The following is an 18,837-nucleotide window of genomic DNA, read 5'->3' on the forward strand; positions in this document are numbered from 1 at the left end:
TAATTACATGTCATGCAATAGGATGAAAAGGCAATTTATTGCCATGAGAGACTTGAGGACTATTCAAACAAACAGCAAGAGGAGAGCTAGATCATTACCAATTCCCTGCAGCCAATAAATTTTCTAGGAGAGTCTCTTCCTCTCTCTCAGCTGTAGCAGGTTTAAAGGCAAGGTTGTTCAAAATTTCTATGAGCAGCCTATATCACCTTTGTACAGAAAAAAGGCAGCAATTCTCAGCTGTTCCAGTCAATCTTGCACAATTACTGCTAGGTACACAATGCAGCAGAAACAACAAATTAGGCATGCAGTTTCTGCAAAACTTTTATTTGGGTTTATCCTGTTCCCTGCTTTTAAGTCAACTGAGAAATAACACAAAGCAAGAACATGGCCTTTATACTAGCTGATTTCTTTTAGGAGAGGGGAACACGCAAGTTGTCCAATATTATGCTTCAATGACAGCAGGCACCATATCTATTTGAACTATCCATATCTCCATTATTAAATGCTGTCAGCTACAAATGCTGACACCTCAATCGTCTAAGCTTTGGAGGTCTCGCTGATTTAAGTTTATAATTCAGGCCAGCTCTAGAGATGGAGTAAACTTTGCAGACTCCAGTGCTGCAGATAACTTGAATTCTTCTAATCATATGCCCCATTCTTCCTAGCTGGAGAGGAGAAGTTCAGAGCATTAACTGTTCAGACTACAGAGGGGAAAATCTTCAAGGAATTCTACAAGCAACTGTACTAATTTGTGCTGGACGCTGCTTCATAGATCTGAAATACATGATTTATCTCCCTCCTTAGAAAATGATAAATACACTGCATTGGCAGTGGCCGCCAAGCCCACTTACACAGTCTTTTCAGAAACTGTCTGTGCCACCAGTTCATAAATCTGGGCTCCATTTTCTGACATTGAGATGACGAAGAAGGCTTTGTTATCTGGGAGAAAAACACAGAGCAAGTTAAATCTGATAGAATTTATTTTGGTTTGTTTCCCCCAAAATCAGGAGAACTGTGCCTTGTACTTCAGCTAAGGCTGAGAAGAAAAATCTCAGAGAACTACATGAGTACAGGATGGGATTTCATTTTCAGAGCTCAAAATTGGATTGTAGGAAAGGTTACTGCTCCCCAAATCCACTTCTTTAATTCAGCCAGTGGGGTCATCCAGGCTTACAACTAACAGTCCAAGCATGTGCAGAGCTAGTTCTTATTCACTGGGTAGTTAAGGTATATCAAATTATTAAGGTATACCAAGGAAATGACACATCCTGCCACCTTTAGTTGCCCAGTTGACTCAGTACAAGTTATAAGAAATGGAAGGTTACATTAGGAATGTAGCCAAGTGTCCTAGCCACTTAACACCTGATTAGGCTATTGGCTCACAGTTCTGATAAATCATGGTTCATCAGACTGGAAATTAACTGTGTGCCTTAATATAATATTTTCTAGTTTCATATCTTGGGTTAGACAGAGCACAAATCAGTTTCTCACTTCAGATGTCACATGAAACTGGTTTAAAACTGGAACTGCCACATTAAAATGTGTGAGAGAAGGCGGGAAGGGGAGGGTCATAAAAGTAGCAGGCAGCAACACGGCATGTTTTTAGTCAGGTACAACATGGCTTATGAGACAAGAATAATTAAGGCCGAACTAGGCCACAGAATTCTCTGCAAAGGAATATTAATAGAGCATTTGCGTTGTTCAAATCGGCAGGGTGTTTATACATTGAGTGTACATGAATGCTTAATCGAGCTATGTTATTTCCTCCAAAGATAATGGGCCAGTGTGGCACAGTGGTTAAAGTACTGAACTAGAACCTCAGCCATGAAGCCCACTGGGTGACCTTGGCCAGTCACTGTCTCTCAGACTAACCTACCACAAAGGGTTGGTGTGAGGATAATATGGAGTGAGGAGAACCACATATTCCACCTTGAGCTCCTTGAAGGAAACGTGGGATATAAACATAGCATATAATTAAATAATATGACCATAGCATTGGTTGTCTATACTGTGAGACACCATGCCAAGCCATCTAATTTGAAAAGAGACTGTTACTTCTTATATGAATGGGGTTGCACTCACCCTGAAGGAGCAGGTTCGTAGTTTGGGAGTTCTTTTAGAACCATCCCTGTCATTAGAGGCACAGGTAGCCTCGGTGGCACGGAGTGCTTTCTACCAACTTCGGCTGGTGGCCCAACTACGCCCCTATCTGGACAGGGACAACCTTGCGTCAGTTGTCCATGCACTGGTAACCTCTAAACTAGACTACTGCAATGCACTCTACGTGGGGCTGCCTTTGAAGATGGTTCGGAAGCTACAGCTCGTGCAAAATGCAGCGGCCAGACTATTAACAGGGACTAGGCGGTCCGATCATATAACACCGACTCTGGCCCGCTTGCACTGGTTGCCCATATGTTTCCGAGCTCGATTCAAAGTGCTGGTTTTAACTTATAAAGCCCTAAACGGCTTGGGACCGCAATACTTGTTGGAACGCCTCTCCCGATATGAACCTACCCGTACACTGCGCTCAACATCAAAGGCCCTCCTCCGGGTGCCTACTCAGAGAGAAGCCCGGAAGGTGACAATGAGAAAAAGGGCCTTCTCAGTGGTGGCCCCCGAACTGTGGAATACTCTTCCTGATGAGGTACGCCTGGCGCCAACATTATTATCTTTTCGGCGCCAGGTAAAAACCTTCCTCTTCTCCCAGGCATTTTAATATTTTAATACTTTTAATATTCAATGTTGTAATTTTTAACACCTTAACATCTTCACATCCTAATATCTTAACTAATTCAATTTTTAATATTTATTATCATGTACTGAGTTTTTTAGTTACTTCTGTGTTTAATTATGTTTGATTTATGGTATAATGAATCTATTTTAAAGTTGTTTAACATATGGTTTTAATTGTGTATTGGTTGTTTGTCTGTTGTGCACCGCCCAGAGAGCTTCGGCTATGGGGCGGTATATAAATTTAATTAATAAATAAATGAACAAAGCAGACACCCTGTAAATCAACTGATGAGCAATCAGCACACAGAGGTTGTAGCTGTGCACCTAAATTCATGTAATTAACATGTAAGTGTCAAGTTTCTGGAGCTACCTAAATGACTCACTACTGATAATGCAGCTAACAGTAAAGCTGTATCAAGTTTAGGCAGGCATACTTTGGCAATGTCTCAAAAGCAGAATGAGATAGCTTTAGGTTCTTCCTGATAGATACCACCTTGTTCGAAGGGGCTGGTTGTGGGGAATCCAGAGAGGGGGAAAATGTTCTCACACACTTTCCTGCTCCATTCAGACTTGAACCAGTCACAAAGATGTACAAGGAGACTGCAATGAGATTTGCAACTACAGTCCAGTGAGGACTCATTTTCTCCACCTTTTCCTCCATTAGGAAAAGCCATATTTATGAAACAATTCTGCCCCCAGCTGGCTCTCTCAACTGCACTAACCTGTGGCCACCTGGCGAACCAACACAGTATTGAGCTTGATGACAGGGCTGAATATATGCTTGCTTTCTGCAGCAGAAGCCAGGATCTTGCTGTGACATCTCAGCACTAGTCTATCATCTTGCTTCTGTAAAAGCACCAGAATATCTTCCAACAGCAACGTGTAGAGATCTGCAACGGGTGATAAAGGTGGCCAGGAATGGGTTACAGACCACTCTCTGTGGCACATAAAAGGCTTCATCCCACGCAGAGACAATAATCAGCAGTGTGCTCCCTCAACAAGGCAGGCAAATCATTCACCTCAGAACTATAGATGAGACTGAATCATCTTGCGAATCACTGCTGTGTCCTTGCACAGCATTCTTAATGATCCTTCAGCCCATTTAAAAATGCATAAAAATAACTTAATCAGCTCCAAGAAACCTACATATATTGTTAGTAGCAGAGAAACTTATGCAGATGTACCTCCTAATTTTTCCCTCACTGAAAATCAGTCAAAAGAATGTAAATATGACTTACCAATTGTCTTGTCACGATTCACCTTCCAGGTCAGAGGCCCTTCATGAATCATCTTTTTCTTGGTTAAATCCAAAGTCTGTCAACATGATACAGAACAAAAAATAGTATTCACAGGAGGCTCACAGCAACTAGAGGGAAATCTTTCAAAATATGACAGTTTAGCATTAATATTGTGAAAGCAGAAAGCAAGACCTAATCAGAGGCCAGAAGGGGCAATTTCATCATAAATATAGCCTGGAACAACTCAGAATCCTATGGTACCATAAAGACTACACAAATAAATTGTGGCATAAGCCTTCACTGAAGATTTTTATATCACATTCCTATGCCTACCAATTTCTACTATAATGATTGGAGGGGAAAGGTTTACTGTAGTCTGTGCAGAGGCTTAGTTAAAACATAGATGACAAACTGTGGTTTGTAGTTACAGCCATTGGTTTGCAGTTGCGACCATTGGGCTCATACATTCCCTTCTCCCCTTCAATTACACAAGAGGAGTAAGTTGGAAGGTTTTGCTTTTAGCTTGTGGCAAACCATAATTTGCTGTTTTGACCAAATGCAGCAAGGTATGGTTTGCATGAACTAGAAGTTTCAAATTTCCTCCCCTCATGCACAAAGAGAGGAGGGGAGGACATGAACCCAAGGCTCTGCTCTATTCATTCTTGGAACAAAACCAAGGACTGTGGATAGAACCATATATGGAAAGATGGAAGGGACACAAAAATGTATTACCAATTTGTAAATTTTATTGCTGATTCACCAAACCTCCATAGCCCACCCCTGGCCCTATGAGCAACAACAGGCTATAAATCAAAAACCAGAAAATAAACCAAGAGGGGCTGCATATACAATGGCATTGTAAGTTCTTGATGTCTGTTATACGTTTTTAGAGTTTCCAATATTTACAAGTTCTGCAGGTATACAAGTAATTTTCATTCGTCTTTCCTGTCAGACCTTTCATGCATGATCATCTTCTTAACACAGCTTACAGTTTGTGGTACTTGTCCAGTAGGATCTTAAATGTCATGGAGTTGCAACTAATTATACAAAGTGACTGAATGAAGGACTCCGAATTTGATGGCATCCATGAACATACTTATGGTAAAATAATTCTGAGGTTCTTATGAATGCACAATGAAGGAAATACATTCCTGTAGAGTGCTTACAGGAATGACAAATGAAGGCTTGGTGCAAGCGCATGTGCACATGTATAGGCAGCTTTCTGGCTTAAAAGTGATTTGACTTCATTGAAATGTTGCTGGTTTTTTATGGGTTAGAAAGAGCCACCTGATCAGATAAAACCTCATGTTGTTGTTGTTAATAAATTATTAATGTTGTTGTTGTTATTGTTATTATTATGCCAATAAAACACACAGTGAAACCTAGTGAAGTTCTATTCTACAGGACAAAAAAAATCACCATTAATAATTCCAAGAAGCATTCAGCTTCACATAGGATGCAAGCACAACCAGTACCAGAGGTTACAAATATTGTATAAAAAAAATCAGGAGAAGACACAGAGATATGTAACTGGTAGCAAAAGGATTTACAAAACACAACAACAAAAGGTTATGGTATCTATGCGACTCCTCCCACAGTGTTTCCACTCACCCTAAATTCATCCAGCATAGGGCCTTCCGACTGCTTCAGGTAGGACAAATCAAGCCGACGCTGGTAATCTTCCAAATGCTACATACGAAAGAAAAAAATTCCGCCAATTACATTGGCCATGATTAACTGGCTACAACAAGGGAACAGTACTGCAAAGAACTTGATAAATTTTGGATCCCTTTAGGAAGAAGGCTACACGTAAGTTATCTCAATCTTTTTGCTACGGATGCTACACACCATTGCATCAGTCCCTCCCTCTTAGCTCCTCCAAACCTTAGAAACCTCTTCTTCCTCTCACCTGCTTATTCTCTGCTTCTTTGACAGCTTGGTTCACATAGTTGAGGATCTGTCGACAATGATCTGCTGCTTTCTTCACTTTCTCTTTCTCTCCAGGTTGTTCTAAAAATAAAACAGTGATCAAGGTAGCAGTTTCCAGAGAACAGCCCACAACTTACATATAGAAGTTGTCATATTTCACCTGACTCAATTAGCAGTACCAAAAAAAGCATTAAGTGGAGTATGTATATGTTATCCTCTAATTACTGTGGCACCTTCTCAGGTTACAACTTAAAGACATAGAGGTTTGCCAGAAACTCACTCCAATGTTTCTTAATGTCTCATTAGAGTACATCATGTATATTGCAGTCTTCAAATGAGAGCTGTATATTGTACAGCTTCTTATCTATAATATCAGCGCTGCACTGCCACCCCCGCCAGCACCCCCACACCAAGAGGAGTCCTGCGCCTCTGCCGTCCCTCTGCAGTCCCTCTGGGCCGCTGGGAAGAACTAGGGTGGCATCTGATGGAGACTGGTGGAGGCTAAGTTGAAGCTGCTTTAATTCTTTTTCTACTTTTGCAGTACTCACTGGATGTGTAATGTGGCCTTCTATTATATGTTATATTTATAGTGTGGTATTAATTCTTGTATTGTTGTCATATTTGCTATTTTTTTTATTATGGTTGTATTATTTTGTTTGAAAATGTTTTGCAACTGTTTGCTCTTGTTATAAGTTATTTCAATTATTGTGTTTTTTTCTTGTTGAAAGTCGCTTTGAGTTCTACTGTTGAAAAAAAGCGACTAACAAATGCCAGTAATAAATAATAAATAAATAAATCACAGTAATGTTGGGAGCAAACCTCCTTCTCTATATCAAGTAGAGGGAAGAGAGGCTGATTTCAAGTAGGGAACTTGCAATTGAAAAATGCAGATAACCCTTTCCTTAGGATACAATTCAGACTATATTCATATTACAATTGACAGTTTACATGGACATTGTGTGTCAAGGTGGGGAACTGGATCCAGCCAGTGCTCCAGATTCTCAAATCTACACCCAACCCTGGACCAACTTTGACAAGTGTGTGGGGCCACCTACATGTCTTTAAAAAGGCTCACTGTAACTGCTGATCAGCTGATTGGCAGTTATGAGGTGTGCAGATTCAGACCACACCTGCAAATGGATATAGTGGAGCTGAGAGCCCCCAATAGGGAACTCCTTAGTGCAGCTGATCTCAGTGGGGCTCATTGTCAGTGCTAATCAGCTAAATTGGGACCCATGCCAGGCCTGTGGGTCGGAGGGTCCCCAGGGCTGCAGAACACATTTCTAGCCACAACTCTGATATTAGGACAAACTGTGAAGACCACTTATTATCAAAATTTCTTTTAAAAAGGGAATCACAGAGGTGAATTTTTATTTAAAATTTAGCAAGGTTCTATTGCATGCAGTAGCAGTTAAGACAGTAGAAAGGCAATGACAACATTTAGTACCCACAGTTCTTCCTCCCCTAGTTAACTCACTGGCATGGTTCATAATTCTTTTCACAGAATTTACAAAATTTCTGCACAACATCTCAAAGGGATGAAACAGCAATGAGACAGGAGCAGGAACTGGCATTCTCGGACAGAGTGAGTAGACGCAGGGTTCCTTTTGAAACCCAAACTCTTCTTTTGCAACTGCCGAAGTCCCACCCACCCACCAACCGAAAGAACTACGAGATACCTGAGTACTTTGCAATATTATCCAGCAGAAGGGGATATTTGGTCAACCTTTGCATCTCAGTGGGAATTATATCTTTCAACTGCAGTCGGCGACAGAGTGGATTGCTCTCAGCTTCCTAAATTTAAACAGTGTAATAACGGCATGTGTCATTTTTATTAAGACCATAATTACCTGAATGCGTACTGTCTATTCATCATATAAATGTCTCGCTGGTTCACATTTTTGGCAATTAAATGCAAGTCAAGTAATGCAAAGATTTATCAGACAGACAATGCAGTCTCATTGTACTGGGCAATTACATAAAGGAAAAGCTCATCACAAAAACTGGCGGTGACTTCCTTCCCTCATTACTTCATATGGACTTGATATCATAAGCAATCAATCTCTGTCACTGACTTAAAAGAGGAGATGTTTTAGTCTCTTGTGCTATGGAGAAAATGCACTGCACATTTTTCAGAATTCCTAGTACTTCCAAATTTCCAGAAATTCTAGCCAATGTGAAAAGACTCTTCCTCAGTTATGTATGATGTAAGCCCAGTCACTCTTTCGCTCCTTGCTCAAGAAGTACTGTGCTTACTCTAGTTTAAGCAGCTACCATTTCATAGAGAACATATGCCTAAGAGCTTCTTGGGAAGCCTTGTTTTAGGGACTGAGAGGTCCTGCAAGCTTGATGTGTAGGGTCTTCCAATCCGTGAGGGAGTTCCTTGAAAGTTCATGTACTTGACATGGAACAATGCAGGCTGGGTAGTCCATTCTCTGACTTGCACAGCTCACCAAAGGGATGCCTTGAAGAGAAGGGTATCTTCTAGTCCATGGTACTGTACAGGCCAGTTTCCATTTGGCCTGAAATTCCATTTGGCACTGTTCCAATCCTATCACCAGGGTCAATTTCAGAGCTCAGCATTGGGTGATTGTCTTTCGGCTCCCTGGCAGTTGTGCTGTGTGGTGTCACAGTGTACCATCTTGTCCCCAATGCTGTTTAACATCTATATGAAGCCCTTGGGAGCTGTCATTAGATTTGGGGCGAGCTGCCAGCAGTACGATGATGATAGTCAGTTCTATTTCTCTGTAACATCTGAATCAGGAAAGGCCATGCAAGCCCTGGACCACTGGCTGGTGGTGGGCTGGTTGAGGGCCAATATACTAAGTCTGAATCCTAGTAAAACAGAGGCACTGTGGGTTGGTGGTCCCTGAATTTGGGTAATTAGTCAACTGCTTGCTTTGGATGAGGTTGCACTCCCTCTGAAAGAGCAGGTTCGTAGTCTGGGTGTACTCATGGATCCATCTTTGTTGCTAGAGGCCCAGGTGACCTCAGTGGTTAGGAGTGCCCTTTACCAGTTTCAGCTGGTAAGACAGCTGTGGCCGTTTCTGGACTGGGATAGCCTGACCACTGTTGTCCGTGCACTGGTGACCTCTAGCCTGGATTACTGTAATGTACTCTATGTGGAGCTGTCCTTGAGGATGGCCTGGAGGCTGTAGCAGGTGCAAAATGCCGTGCGCCACTCCTCACTGGGGCAGGGTATCGCTTACATGTTACCCCACTGCTGAAAGAATTGTACTGGCTGCCCATTAGCTACTGGGCCAAGTTCAAGTTTCTGGTGTTGGTATTACAAAGCCCTATGCAGCTTGGGACCAACATATCTGAAAGACTGTCTTACCCCTTATATACCCAGTCGATCACTGTACTCTGCAGGCGACGGCCTCCTGCAGATACAATCTTATCAGGACGTCCATTCCGCATAACGTAGGTGGCAGACATTTAGTGTTGTAGCACCCACCCTTTGGAATTCCCTCCCCTTAAATATTAGTCAGGCACCATTTCTGTTATCTTTTCGGTGCCTACCAGAGTCCTTGCTCAACAAACCATATCCCAGTCTGTGTTGGAATTGCTTTTTTAGATGTTTTTAGAGCTGTTTTTTTAAAAACATGTTTTAAGATGTTTTGTTTTGATATGTTTAAAAGTCTCTTGTTTTTAAGATGTTTTAGAGTGCTTTTAGGGTTTTTGTTTGCCGCCCTGGGCTTCTTCTGGGAAGAAGGGAAGGATATAAATTTTAACAACAACCATCGTCACAGCTTGCAGCATTCCACAAAGTTTTGGGGATTAGGATTCTTCTATCAAAGATGATAGTAAAAAATAAACCCCAGTCAAATGACTATATTAAACATAAGCCATTACTTTATCCTCATCTATAACGTGGATTGGTCCTCTAGCAGGTATCAGCTAGATTTAATATTGAGCAAGATTTACCTGGACAAAAGTCTGGAAGCGAGAGTCCTTTTTTTGCCGTGACTTGATCACCTCCAAAGCAAAGGGCTGGTTGCTACAGAAGGTGGCAGTGGGTTGCTTCAATTTCTCTTCCCCTGCTCCACTGAACTGAGACAAGAATCCAAGGGAACCAAATGTAAAAAAGCACAAAACAAGAAAGGCCATATGATGGCAGAAGGACTGGCATACACTATTATTTCGATAGCAAAGGAATTGTTGGGTGCAAAAATGTATCCCAAATAGGGCTGGCCAGCACATCAGAAGAAAACCCTCCTATAGCCCCAGTTCTCACCTTTAGTCTGTCTCCCCACATAAAAAATTGGAAACAGCAATTATGCCTTAAGTTTTGGATGCGGCCCACATAAAGCTCCCAAGACCCTTGATAAATGGTGATACACAAATTAAATTTATGCCAAGTAGAAATAAGTACTACACAGTTTTGGGTGGAATTATGGTGGGCTGAGGGTAATGCTATTAACGCATGCGTACCTAGTATTTCTATTATAGAAAATCTTGTTTAAGGAATGGAGTCTGAAAATAGTTTTAATAACCAAATAAGACCTCAATTCTTCTTGCAATAAATGGGTTAAATCCACAAAATTAAGCCAAGAATTTATAGCTTGAATATTTCTACAATGGTTCATTTTCTGTCTTCCTATCACATCCAAGTTTTGTTCTCTATGAACTTCACTGGCAACTTTTAGAGAGACAAGTCCTCCCTTTTTTTGCAGGTCACCTTTAAGCTAAATGACTCGCTCATTTATTGTTAATTGAATAAAAAAAGCACTCAGCTAGATAAATACTGTGTAAGAGAAATGATACACATACACCATACTGAGCTCCTTTCATCTTGAACAATTCTGACTCCCCCAGATCAATGTAATTCTTTCAGAAATGAAAAAAAATCTGATAATGGGTTCTCAGACAAGACAGATTGCCAAGGCTGACCTATGGCTCTATTTGTTGCTTCACTGCCAATCTTCTGTTTCTCAAAACATTTCAGTTTTCAGAAGGAAAGGGGAAAAGCAAGCAGAATTCAGTTTACCCAAGTTAACAAGTCCTCTCCTATTTGATCAATAACGGATGTTTCATTCCTTTTTCTCACTGCTTTCATCTGCTCATTCAATCCAGCTAAACAGTCAAGGAAAAAAGAAGAAATTACCAACAGGTTTGGAGGTATTGATACAATCCGGTGACACCAAGTGGGCTTGAGAGCAAAAAGAGCTTCCAACATTGGCTAGCCAGTTCAAAGTTAACCCTCACTTGTGTAAGCTGGAGGAAACTAGAGATGAGATAGGAGCTAACTGGTGAACTGGAAGCCTGAGAATAGTTTTTTGTGGTGAGCATATATCCAAGTACTGTTCTGATAGGTCTCTCCATTTGATGAGTGGCACACAGATGCCCATTGTCTCAGGGTTACTGTTATTTGTGCATAGCCACACAAGAAGCCCGTGCATATTGTCATTGCTCTTTCAGCAGGGCCAAAAGCAGAGTCAAATGCCCTCACTCACCATGGAGCTGGAGAATATCTTCCAAATTCGAAAATATTTTCCGCAAGTCAGAGTGAGGTAAGATTCCTTCACGGGATACACGCTGATAGAAGACCTGATCAAGAACCTTCAGTGTACGGACATGAGCGCGCTCAGTGTAAAATAACTCTAGAGATAAAGAGGAAAAATACAGCTGTTGTAATGGCCTTTGGATGGACAAACTAAAAAGTTTAAAATCTGGAGGATGCCGTTTGTTGAGAATCAGGTTTAAGCAATTTCAGGGAACAGAACATCAACTTGCAGAGTCAGCCACTTAATTCTGTGAAAAATCTCCATTTATGCTCTGCTCACCTTTGAGGGTTCCTAAGAAACAAGACCAAATAAGCAAGAAAGATGTGCTAATTATTACATTTAGCCCCTAGTAGTATATTAGCTCCTTCTAAACAAAACGGATTATAGATTTGTATGCCTTGAGATTAAGAAATATTTTTGAGAGCGCTAGAGTTATGTTTGGATCATGCCTTTCCAAGGACCCGATGGGGCTATTCATTGGTCTGAAAAGTCTTCAGGCTGCCCTGTGGCTGTTCTTCCACCTCCCAGCCTGTCACTGCTTGAGCCTGACCCAAGAACCTGAGACAGAACAGCCTCTATCTCTCCTTCACCGTTTGCATGCCTGGATTTCAAGAGCTGAAGCTTGTGTAAAAACACAAGTCCTACTCTGGGAAACCTGGGTGGTACTGAAGAGTTGGAGGTTGACAGGTTTCCAATCAATATATAGCCATTTTGGAGACTGCAAAATAAAAACAAGGCTGCCCCCCTTCCAGTAACTTACCATTAATCACTTCCTGGCGTTTAATCTCAGAGGGTTTCAGGCCAAGCAGCACCTCACGGCTCACAAGCTGCTGCCAGTTGGGGGGGTCAGTTTCCACGTCAAACTCAAAGAGCTCATCTTCACTCTGGTTATCTCCAGCACCCAGACTGTCCATTCTGAGAGGAGGGAAGCTTCAGAGAAATATTTTTGATTTAGGAACAGACTTTGTGCGAAGACAAGAACAAGAAAAGCAAGCTAGTAATAAAATGCCCCACAGACTTGATCAAAATGTCCACCTTGGGGTTAGTGAAATGGAATTTATAGATGGCCTCTACAAATAAAAGCTACTACTGGAAACACAGCAGTACAACTAAGGAAATATTGTAGATCAATGAAAAGGGGTGGGCACATTTCAAAATATTAAAGTATAAGAGTCTGCCAGTTTTAAAGTAGGATTGTTTTATTGGCACCTTATATCTATAGATAAAGCAGCCCTACACTGTGGTTGGGAATCAAAACACAACTTTATATAAATGTGTTTGAATCTTTAGTCCTCTCTAACCAGAAGGCAGTGCAAACAATTTGTGTTTAGCAAACTCTGGCCAATTCAGATTGTACTGCCAAAAATCTACTTTAAAAACATTTATATTTGTACTCACTTGCGAAAAGATTTTGGTGTTCCCAATTCTGCTAACCTAGAAGGGAAATAAATGGTTATCAAACACTGATTGATGGAGCAAGGCAGTCAGTCACAAATCATACAGACTGTCTAGAGTAAACGTTCTATGTAGGACCATAAAGGTTCCTGTTTCCTATCAACAGCTTTTATAATGTGAGAGTGCCTCATACTACATGCAGAGGGGGGGGCAGGTAAGAAGTTCAGAACACCATTATCGTTCTAGGTTTCCAAGCAGACAAGTGTTGCATTTCTCCCTCCCTATCACCTAGAACAAAAGGTTTGTCAATGTTGCCCGTTTTGAGACTAAGACTTGCCTGTCAAACTCTCCTTCCTCTTCCAGCAAATGGTCCAGTGGTGGAGATGGGAAATCAAATATGGTATTTGGTGTACGAGGTGTACCATCCACTGAGTCACTAGAAGATGGATGTTCTCCAACTTGCTTTGACCCTAGAAAGGGGAAGCGTTTCTCTCAAACTTTAATAAATCATATCCATTTCTAAGTTACTACATCTTCCACAACATCTTCACCTCACTTCCCTGAACCACCACCTCCAAGCAAGAGTGAACTGCTTGGTAAGTTCCCTTTAGTGGTAAGGGATCTGCAGCAACCCCAAAGCAATTGCATCCCACAAACTGAGAAATTTTGGCAGTGGCTTTAACATTTTGTCTTAAATTTGGGAAATGTGCAGCAAGTGCATACTAGCTACAGTGCAGTTTTTAATGCTTTCATCTTTTCACCTGTTTCGTTATCCTTGTTCCCTTCCTGAGAAGGAAAGGTTCCAGCAGTGAGTGGGGACATGAGGTTAGCAGATGGGTAGGTTGCATCTGTGCCATCGCTAGACCCACTCTGGCGCATCTTGACAGAGTCTGGTAGCTCCGGACTGACAGAAGAAGGTGTGGGTAAGTGCTTTGGATGCCGCTGCTTTTGTAATTCCAGGGCTCTGCCTACTGAACAGACAAGGAGCAATCAGCTGTAGAGATATTGTATTCTCATCCGAACAGATCTTTTCCAGATCCTGAAAAGCCAGTGCTGAACCTTGTTGTTGCTATAAGAAAGAGTGTGCCACACACTTCAAATAATATGTGCCAGAATAGTCAGTACAGGTTCATTTTTAGCACTACCACCAAAACAATCCACCACAGACTAGCAATATTCAGTTTGGGGGCAATCTGGTCCGGCTGCTAGAAAAGCAAAATATTTCTCCACCTGACATACTTGCATAGCTGTCATGGCGGCTTGGCCTCCTTGGAGGTCCCAGGATGTTGGGGAAGACTCTCCTCTTCTTTTCATCTCCTTCCTTCTCTTTCTTTATACTTTGCTACAGTTGAAAGGAAGTCAAAGAGAGCAACTGTTAAGGCAGTCTTCCCAAGTGCAACATTCAGTGCTTGTAGCAAAATATCTAAACCTGGGCTGAGAAATCTATGTTCCTCCAGTTGTTGGACTCCCAACTTCTACCATCTCCAGCCACCACAGCCAATGGGTCAGGGATGGTGGAGTCCAAAAACACCTGGAGATCTACTGATTCTTCATTCCTGATATAAAAACAGCACACTCCTTTCCATTAATCAATCTAGGGGAATCATTCACTAAAGAATCTCCTGAGTAAGCCCCACATAAATGAACAGGAGCTGCATTGGAGCACTAGACTGGTTCCTTTAATGGCTCCCAAAATCTGCCACTTCCCAAAGCTTTGAGGCAGCCCTACCTTGAAGCAAAGGCAGAACCATGAGAAGTACAAAGAGACCGTGCAGCTTAAAGAAGTTATTTGTGGTTCTTTTAGGGGACCAGATACACCATATTGAGTGCTTCTGATCTATGCTGTACAGGTGAGTATGGTGCTTGAGTCTGCAGACTAAGTCCCCATCAGTGCATGTGGCTAACTGGAATGACAATGTTGCCAGTGTGGGGCTACACACTCAAACTGGTCCAACAATAATTCTGGTCAGCTTTGCACAGTTTGCTTTCCATTGTGTGCAACTGTTTTCCAGTGAGGGAAAAGGCTTTTGCAAGCTCCAGATACAATTTCTGTGTTCTCTATTAGATCCTATGTTGCCCGTCAAGAAATGCAAGCAGCTTCTATTGAAATATGCCCAAAGAGAAATATTTAGCATCAGTTAAGACCAAGCTTAATATTAAGGTCAACTATTGTCTTTTGTTAGTTTGTCTGCCTGCCAAAGTTAGTCAGCTGAACCAATATTCTAATCAAAGATGTGTCACCATTACCTTTATCTTTGGCAGGAATCCAATCCGTCCCCGTTTCTGATCTAGACTCCGGGGCTCTTTGACTCTTACGCCAAGTTGTTTCATGTAGGTGAGAACAACATACTGTATGCTTGAACTGTAGGTGACGCCAAACAGAAAGATAAAATAAAGCTACACAGAATCAGGTTGCTTGAATGAATGAAGCAATGGGAAATGGGAAAGTTGCAAATTATTTTTTCTCTCTCCACTTAAGTACTTTAACCAGCACCAGGGAAGCAATTTATATTGCTATGTGCCATAGGAGATGGATGAGACTTATCTCAACAAAGATTTTTCTACACCTTATTTATGTCTAGCTTTTCTATCCCCCGTATATAGAAATAATCAACCTTGTTACCACCACTATTAAAATCTGTTGATGTAGCTGAAAATGGAAAGAGCATAGGAAGCTGAAATGAGTCAGCCCATTGGTCCAGATGAGTACTGTCTACACTGACTGGCAGTAGTTCTCCAGGGTTTCAGACAGGGAACATTCACTGTCCTACCTGGGGATTGAACCTAGGACCTTCTGCATGCAAGACATACATGTACTCTACTGCTAAGCCATGGAGAAGTTTTACATAATCTTACAGAGACTGAACTAAAAATTATTAAAAACAAAATATACCTTAATGGCAACTTTACTGAACACTATCAGCAAGTAAAAGCAAGGGAACAAACAAAACCCATTTCCAAGCTACAGAAAGGGAGGAGCCACAGCTCTTTGGGAGAGCACTGAGTAGACTGTTTAGACTGAACTTATAAAGTGAAGTTTGCCGACACAGCCAGCAGAGGGCTCTCTCAACCTGCTCAGCACACACAGACACCACGTGGCTGTATCCAATGCCAATCTGACTCAGAGAAGACCCAATGAAATCAATAGACATGGCTAACTTAGGTCTATTAATTTCAATAGTCTACTCTGAGTAGAACTTAGTTGGCTATGACCCCATGGAAGGACATAGCAGGATTGTGACAAAGGCGCTATCAAAAATCTTTTAACTCTAAAAGTGTTTAATTACCTCTTCTCTTCTTCTATGGGCTGAGACGTCATTCTGCAAAGGAAAGTGGCAGAAGAAGCAGTTACGTCAATATGTTATCTTATGCCCACCAGTATATGTCTGACAAATGCTTAATTGTCCATCAGACCTAATGTTTACACAACAACTCTTTTTGAGGTTTTGTGGGTCTGTTTTTTTAAAAATGGAGTGTTGGTTAGACCTAGAGATGATATAGAGCATCAATCTAGGCAGCATCTAGCCCTGCACTCTGTCTCTAACAGTCCTCAGCTAAAGAAGCTCACAAGCATGCCATGCTAGGAAGATAGCTAGCACCTGACACACCTTTGTGCTTAAGGATTCAATCCCTAGCTATTGTGGCTAGTGGTTACTCACAGGCTTATTCACCATAAATTTGTCAGCTCTATTTGCCCTGCCTCCCCAAAAACCACATGCCATGGTTGTACTTTGTGGCAATCTGCCAGAAGGGACTGAATATCGCTGGACTCCCAAACCAAGCTGGACTAAAAATGGCTGTACCTCAATGGAGTGTTGACCTCCGCGTGGACCAGAGAGTTATACTGAGCCTTATTCACAATGAAGTGCAATTGTGACAGACTTCCATAGTCAAATTACCTTTTCTACTTATGGGAGATTTTAAAAAAAAGAGGAGTTCCTATCCAGCACAGGCACACTTACAGCACTTCTTCAATTTTGGTAATGATCTGCTCTGCACATGCTCTCTCCTTCTCCAGCGTGGTTCGGTCACGAACACGTTCTGCATCCAGTCTGGTTAACTCTCCTTCTGCCAGGGTCAGCCCCATGCTGCGTTTCTGTCTGAATACACAGAGGGGAACAGCAGCCTGAAGAAAACTATTGTGGAGGGCAAAGGAGAACTGAAGAAAAGTACACCCATCACTCAGGGCAGTTAACATGTGTCTCGGTGCATCATATCCAGCCATGTTACTAGCCCTGAGCAATCTGCTTCCAATGGACTCTGCTTCTTGCTACAGAAGGCAAAGCTAACACAGCACTTCAAAGATATAGGTTTGCAGAACTCCATAGCTGCAGCATCCATTCTGAAACTCAGTGACGTCAGCAAACAGAATGCAGTACATTGTAAGCAATCTTTGCCGAAAAATATAGGCGCTGCTGAGTAAGAGAGAATCATAGTCATGGTTACTGAATGTGCCCAAATCAGCCAGTATCTCTGCCAGGAGTGCACAGAACAAGAATACCGGGCTATAAGACCTGATCATCAATTAGCGATAATAGTTGTCTATCTTCAATGTCATAGCAATGAGTGACTCGAACTTGCATGCAGACCTTCAAGCACAGAGAATTTATCTAGGCAAAAAGAAGTTCTGAATTTGGAGCAGGAAGAACTGTTTTACAAAAAGAATTTTAAGGTGATTAATTTCACTAACAGCAAAGAAAAAGCTGGCACACAAAGATTTTCTCTTCCCAAAAAGGACATTCTCTATGGAGGCTGTCTGCTTGGCAGGGCAGTTGAAAAGAGCTGAACAGGAAAGGCTGAGGCCACAACTCTTCCTACTGCTGCTTCTGTTGCTATTACAATGAAGAAGCCAAACCCTCTACGCAATGCTGAAACTCTCTAGCACAAGAACTTTCTGTGGCCTATATTGCAGCCATCCCATACTAGGACCACCTAAGAAGGCCATGAAGTTGATGCAGAGTTACTCTCTGAAGCCAGCAGAAAGTCAAACATAGTCAACATATACCTAAAATCTTCAAGGTGCCTCTGAACTTCAGGAAAGACTTTATCTTGCATAGTTTGAATATAATGGCGGTGCAGTTCTTCAGGAATTAAGTCTAGCCTTCTCTTTTCTGCAGGTAAAAAGGGAGAAAAGTCGATCTGTTTCACTCACAATGAACAACTTTATTATTTATTTATTTATTTATTTATTTGTTTGTTTGTTTATTTGTTTATATTCCTTCCTTCCTTCCTTCCTTCCTTCCTTCCTTCCTTCCTTCCTTCCTTCCTTCCAGAAGGAGCTCAGGGCAGCAAACAAAAGCACTAAAAACACTTTCAATCATCATAAAAACAGACTTTAAAATATATTAAAACACATCTTTAAAACATTTTCTAAAAAAGGTTTAAAAACATCTATTTTTAAGAAAAGAAGGTTTAAAAACATATTAAAAAGCAATTCCAACACAGACCCAGACTGGGATAAGGTCTCAACTTAAGAGGCTTGTTGAAAGAGGAAAGTCTTCAATAGGTACCGAAAAGATAACAGAGATGGTGTCTAACTAATATTTAAGGGGAGGGAATTCCAAAGGGTAGGTGCCGCCACACTAAAGGTCCATTTCCTATGTTGTGCAGAACGGATCTCCTGATGAGATGGTATCTGCAGGAGGTTCTCATATGCAGAGCACAGTGATCAACTAGGTATATAAAGGGTAAGACGGTCTTTCAGGTATCATGGTCCCAAGCTGTATAGAGCGTTGTACACCAAAACTAGAACCCTGAACTTAGCCTGGTAACCAATAGGTAGCCAGTGCAATTCTTTCAGCAGCGGGGTGACATGTTGGCGATACTCTGCCCCAGTGAGCAGTCAGCTGCAGCTTCCAGACCAACCTCAAGGGTAGCCCCACATAGAGCACATTACAATAATCCATCCTGGAGGTTACCAGTGCATGGACTACAGTGGTCAGGCTATCCCAGTCCAGAAACGGCCGCAGCTGTCTTATCAGCTGAAGCTGGTAAAAGGCACTCCTGGCCACAGAGGCCACCTGGGCCTCTAGCAA

At 41.7% G+C, this 18,837-nt stretch overlaps 1 protein-coding gene across 3 annotated transcripts in view; it reads right to left on the minus strand.

The window, feature by feature from the left end:
* The window catches only part of ARHGEF12 (Rho guanine nucleotide exchange factor 12), a 96,167-nt gene that overhangs the window by 13,956 nt on the left and 63,374 nt on the right, over positions 1-18,837 (minus strand). For 2 of the 3 annotated variants that reach the window (XM_061592373.1, XM_061592371.1), the window contains 18 exons: positions 17,808-17,913; positions 16,765-16,902; positions 16,090-16,122; positions 15,050-15,164; positions 14,042-14,144; positions 13,564-13,773; positions 13,140-13,272; positions 12,806-12,841; positions 12,168-12,337; positions 11,357-11,503; positions 10,891-10,976; positions 9,828-9,953; positions 7,580-7,694; positions 5,881-5,981; positions 5,583-5,660; positions 3,972-4,047; positions 3,456-3,623; positions 852-939 (listed from right to left, as the gene is read on the minus strand). In XM_061592373.1, coding sequence (XP_061448357.1) covers positions 852-939; positions 3,456-3,623; positions 3,972-4,047; positions 5,583-5,660; positions 5,881-5,981; positions 7,580-7,694; positions 9,828-9,953; positions 10,891-10,976; positions 11,357-11,503; positions 12,168-12,337; positions 12,806-12,841; positions 13,140-13,272; positions 13,564-13,773; positions 14,042-14,144; positions 15,050-15,164; positions 16,090-16,122; positions 16,765-16,902; positions 17,808-17,913 — 2,029 coding nt within the window. The remainder of the gene's footprint in view (positions 1-851; positions 940-3,455; positions 3,624-3,971; positions 4,048-5,582; positions 5,661-5,880; positions 5,982-7,579; positions 7,695-9,827; positions 9,954-10,890; positions 10,977-11,356; positions 11,504-12,167; positions 12,338-12,805; positions 12,842-13,139; positions 13,273-13,563; positions 13,774-14,041; positions 14,145-15,049; positions 15,165-16,089; positions 16,123-16,764; positions 16,903-17,807; positions 17,914-18,837) is intronic. The other variant, XM_061592372.1, reaches the window with a different exon arrangement.

Source organism: Rhineura floridana, chromosome 12 (assembly GCF_030035675.1).
Source record: "Rhineura floridana isolate rRhiFlo1 chromosome 12, rRhiFlo1.hap2, whole genome shotgun sequence".
Lineage (NCBI taxonomy): Eukaryota > Metazoa > Chordata > Lepidosauria > Squamata > Rhineuridae > Rhineura > Rhineura floridana.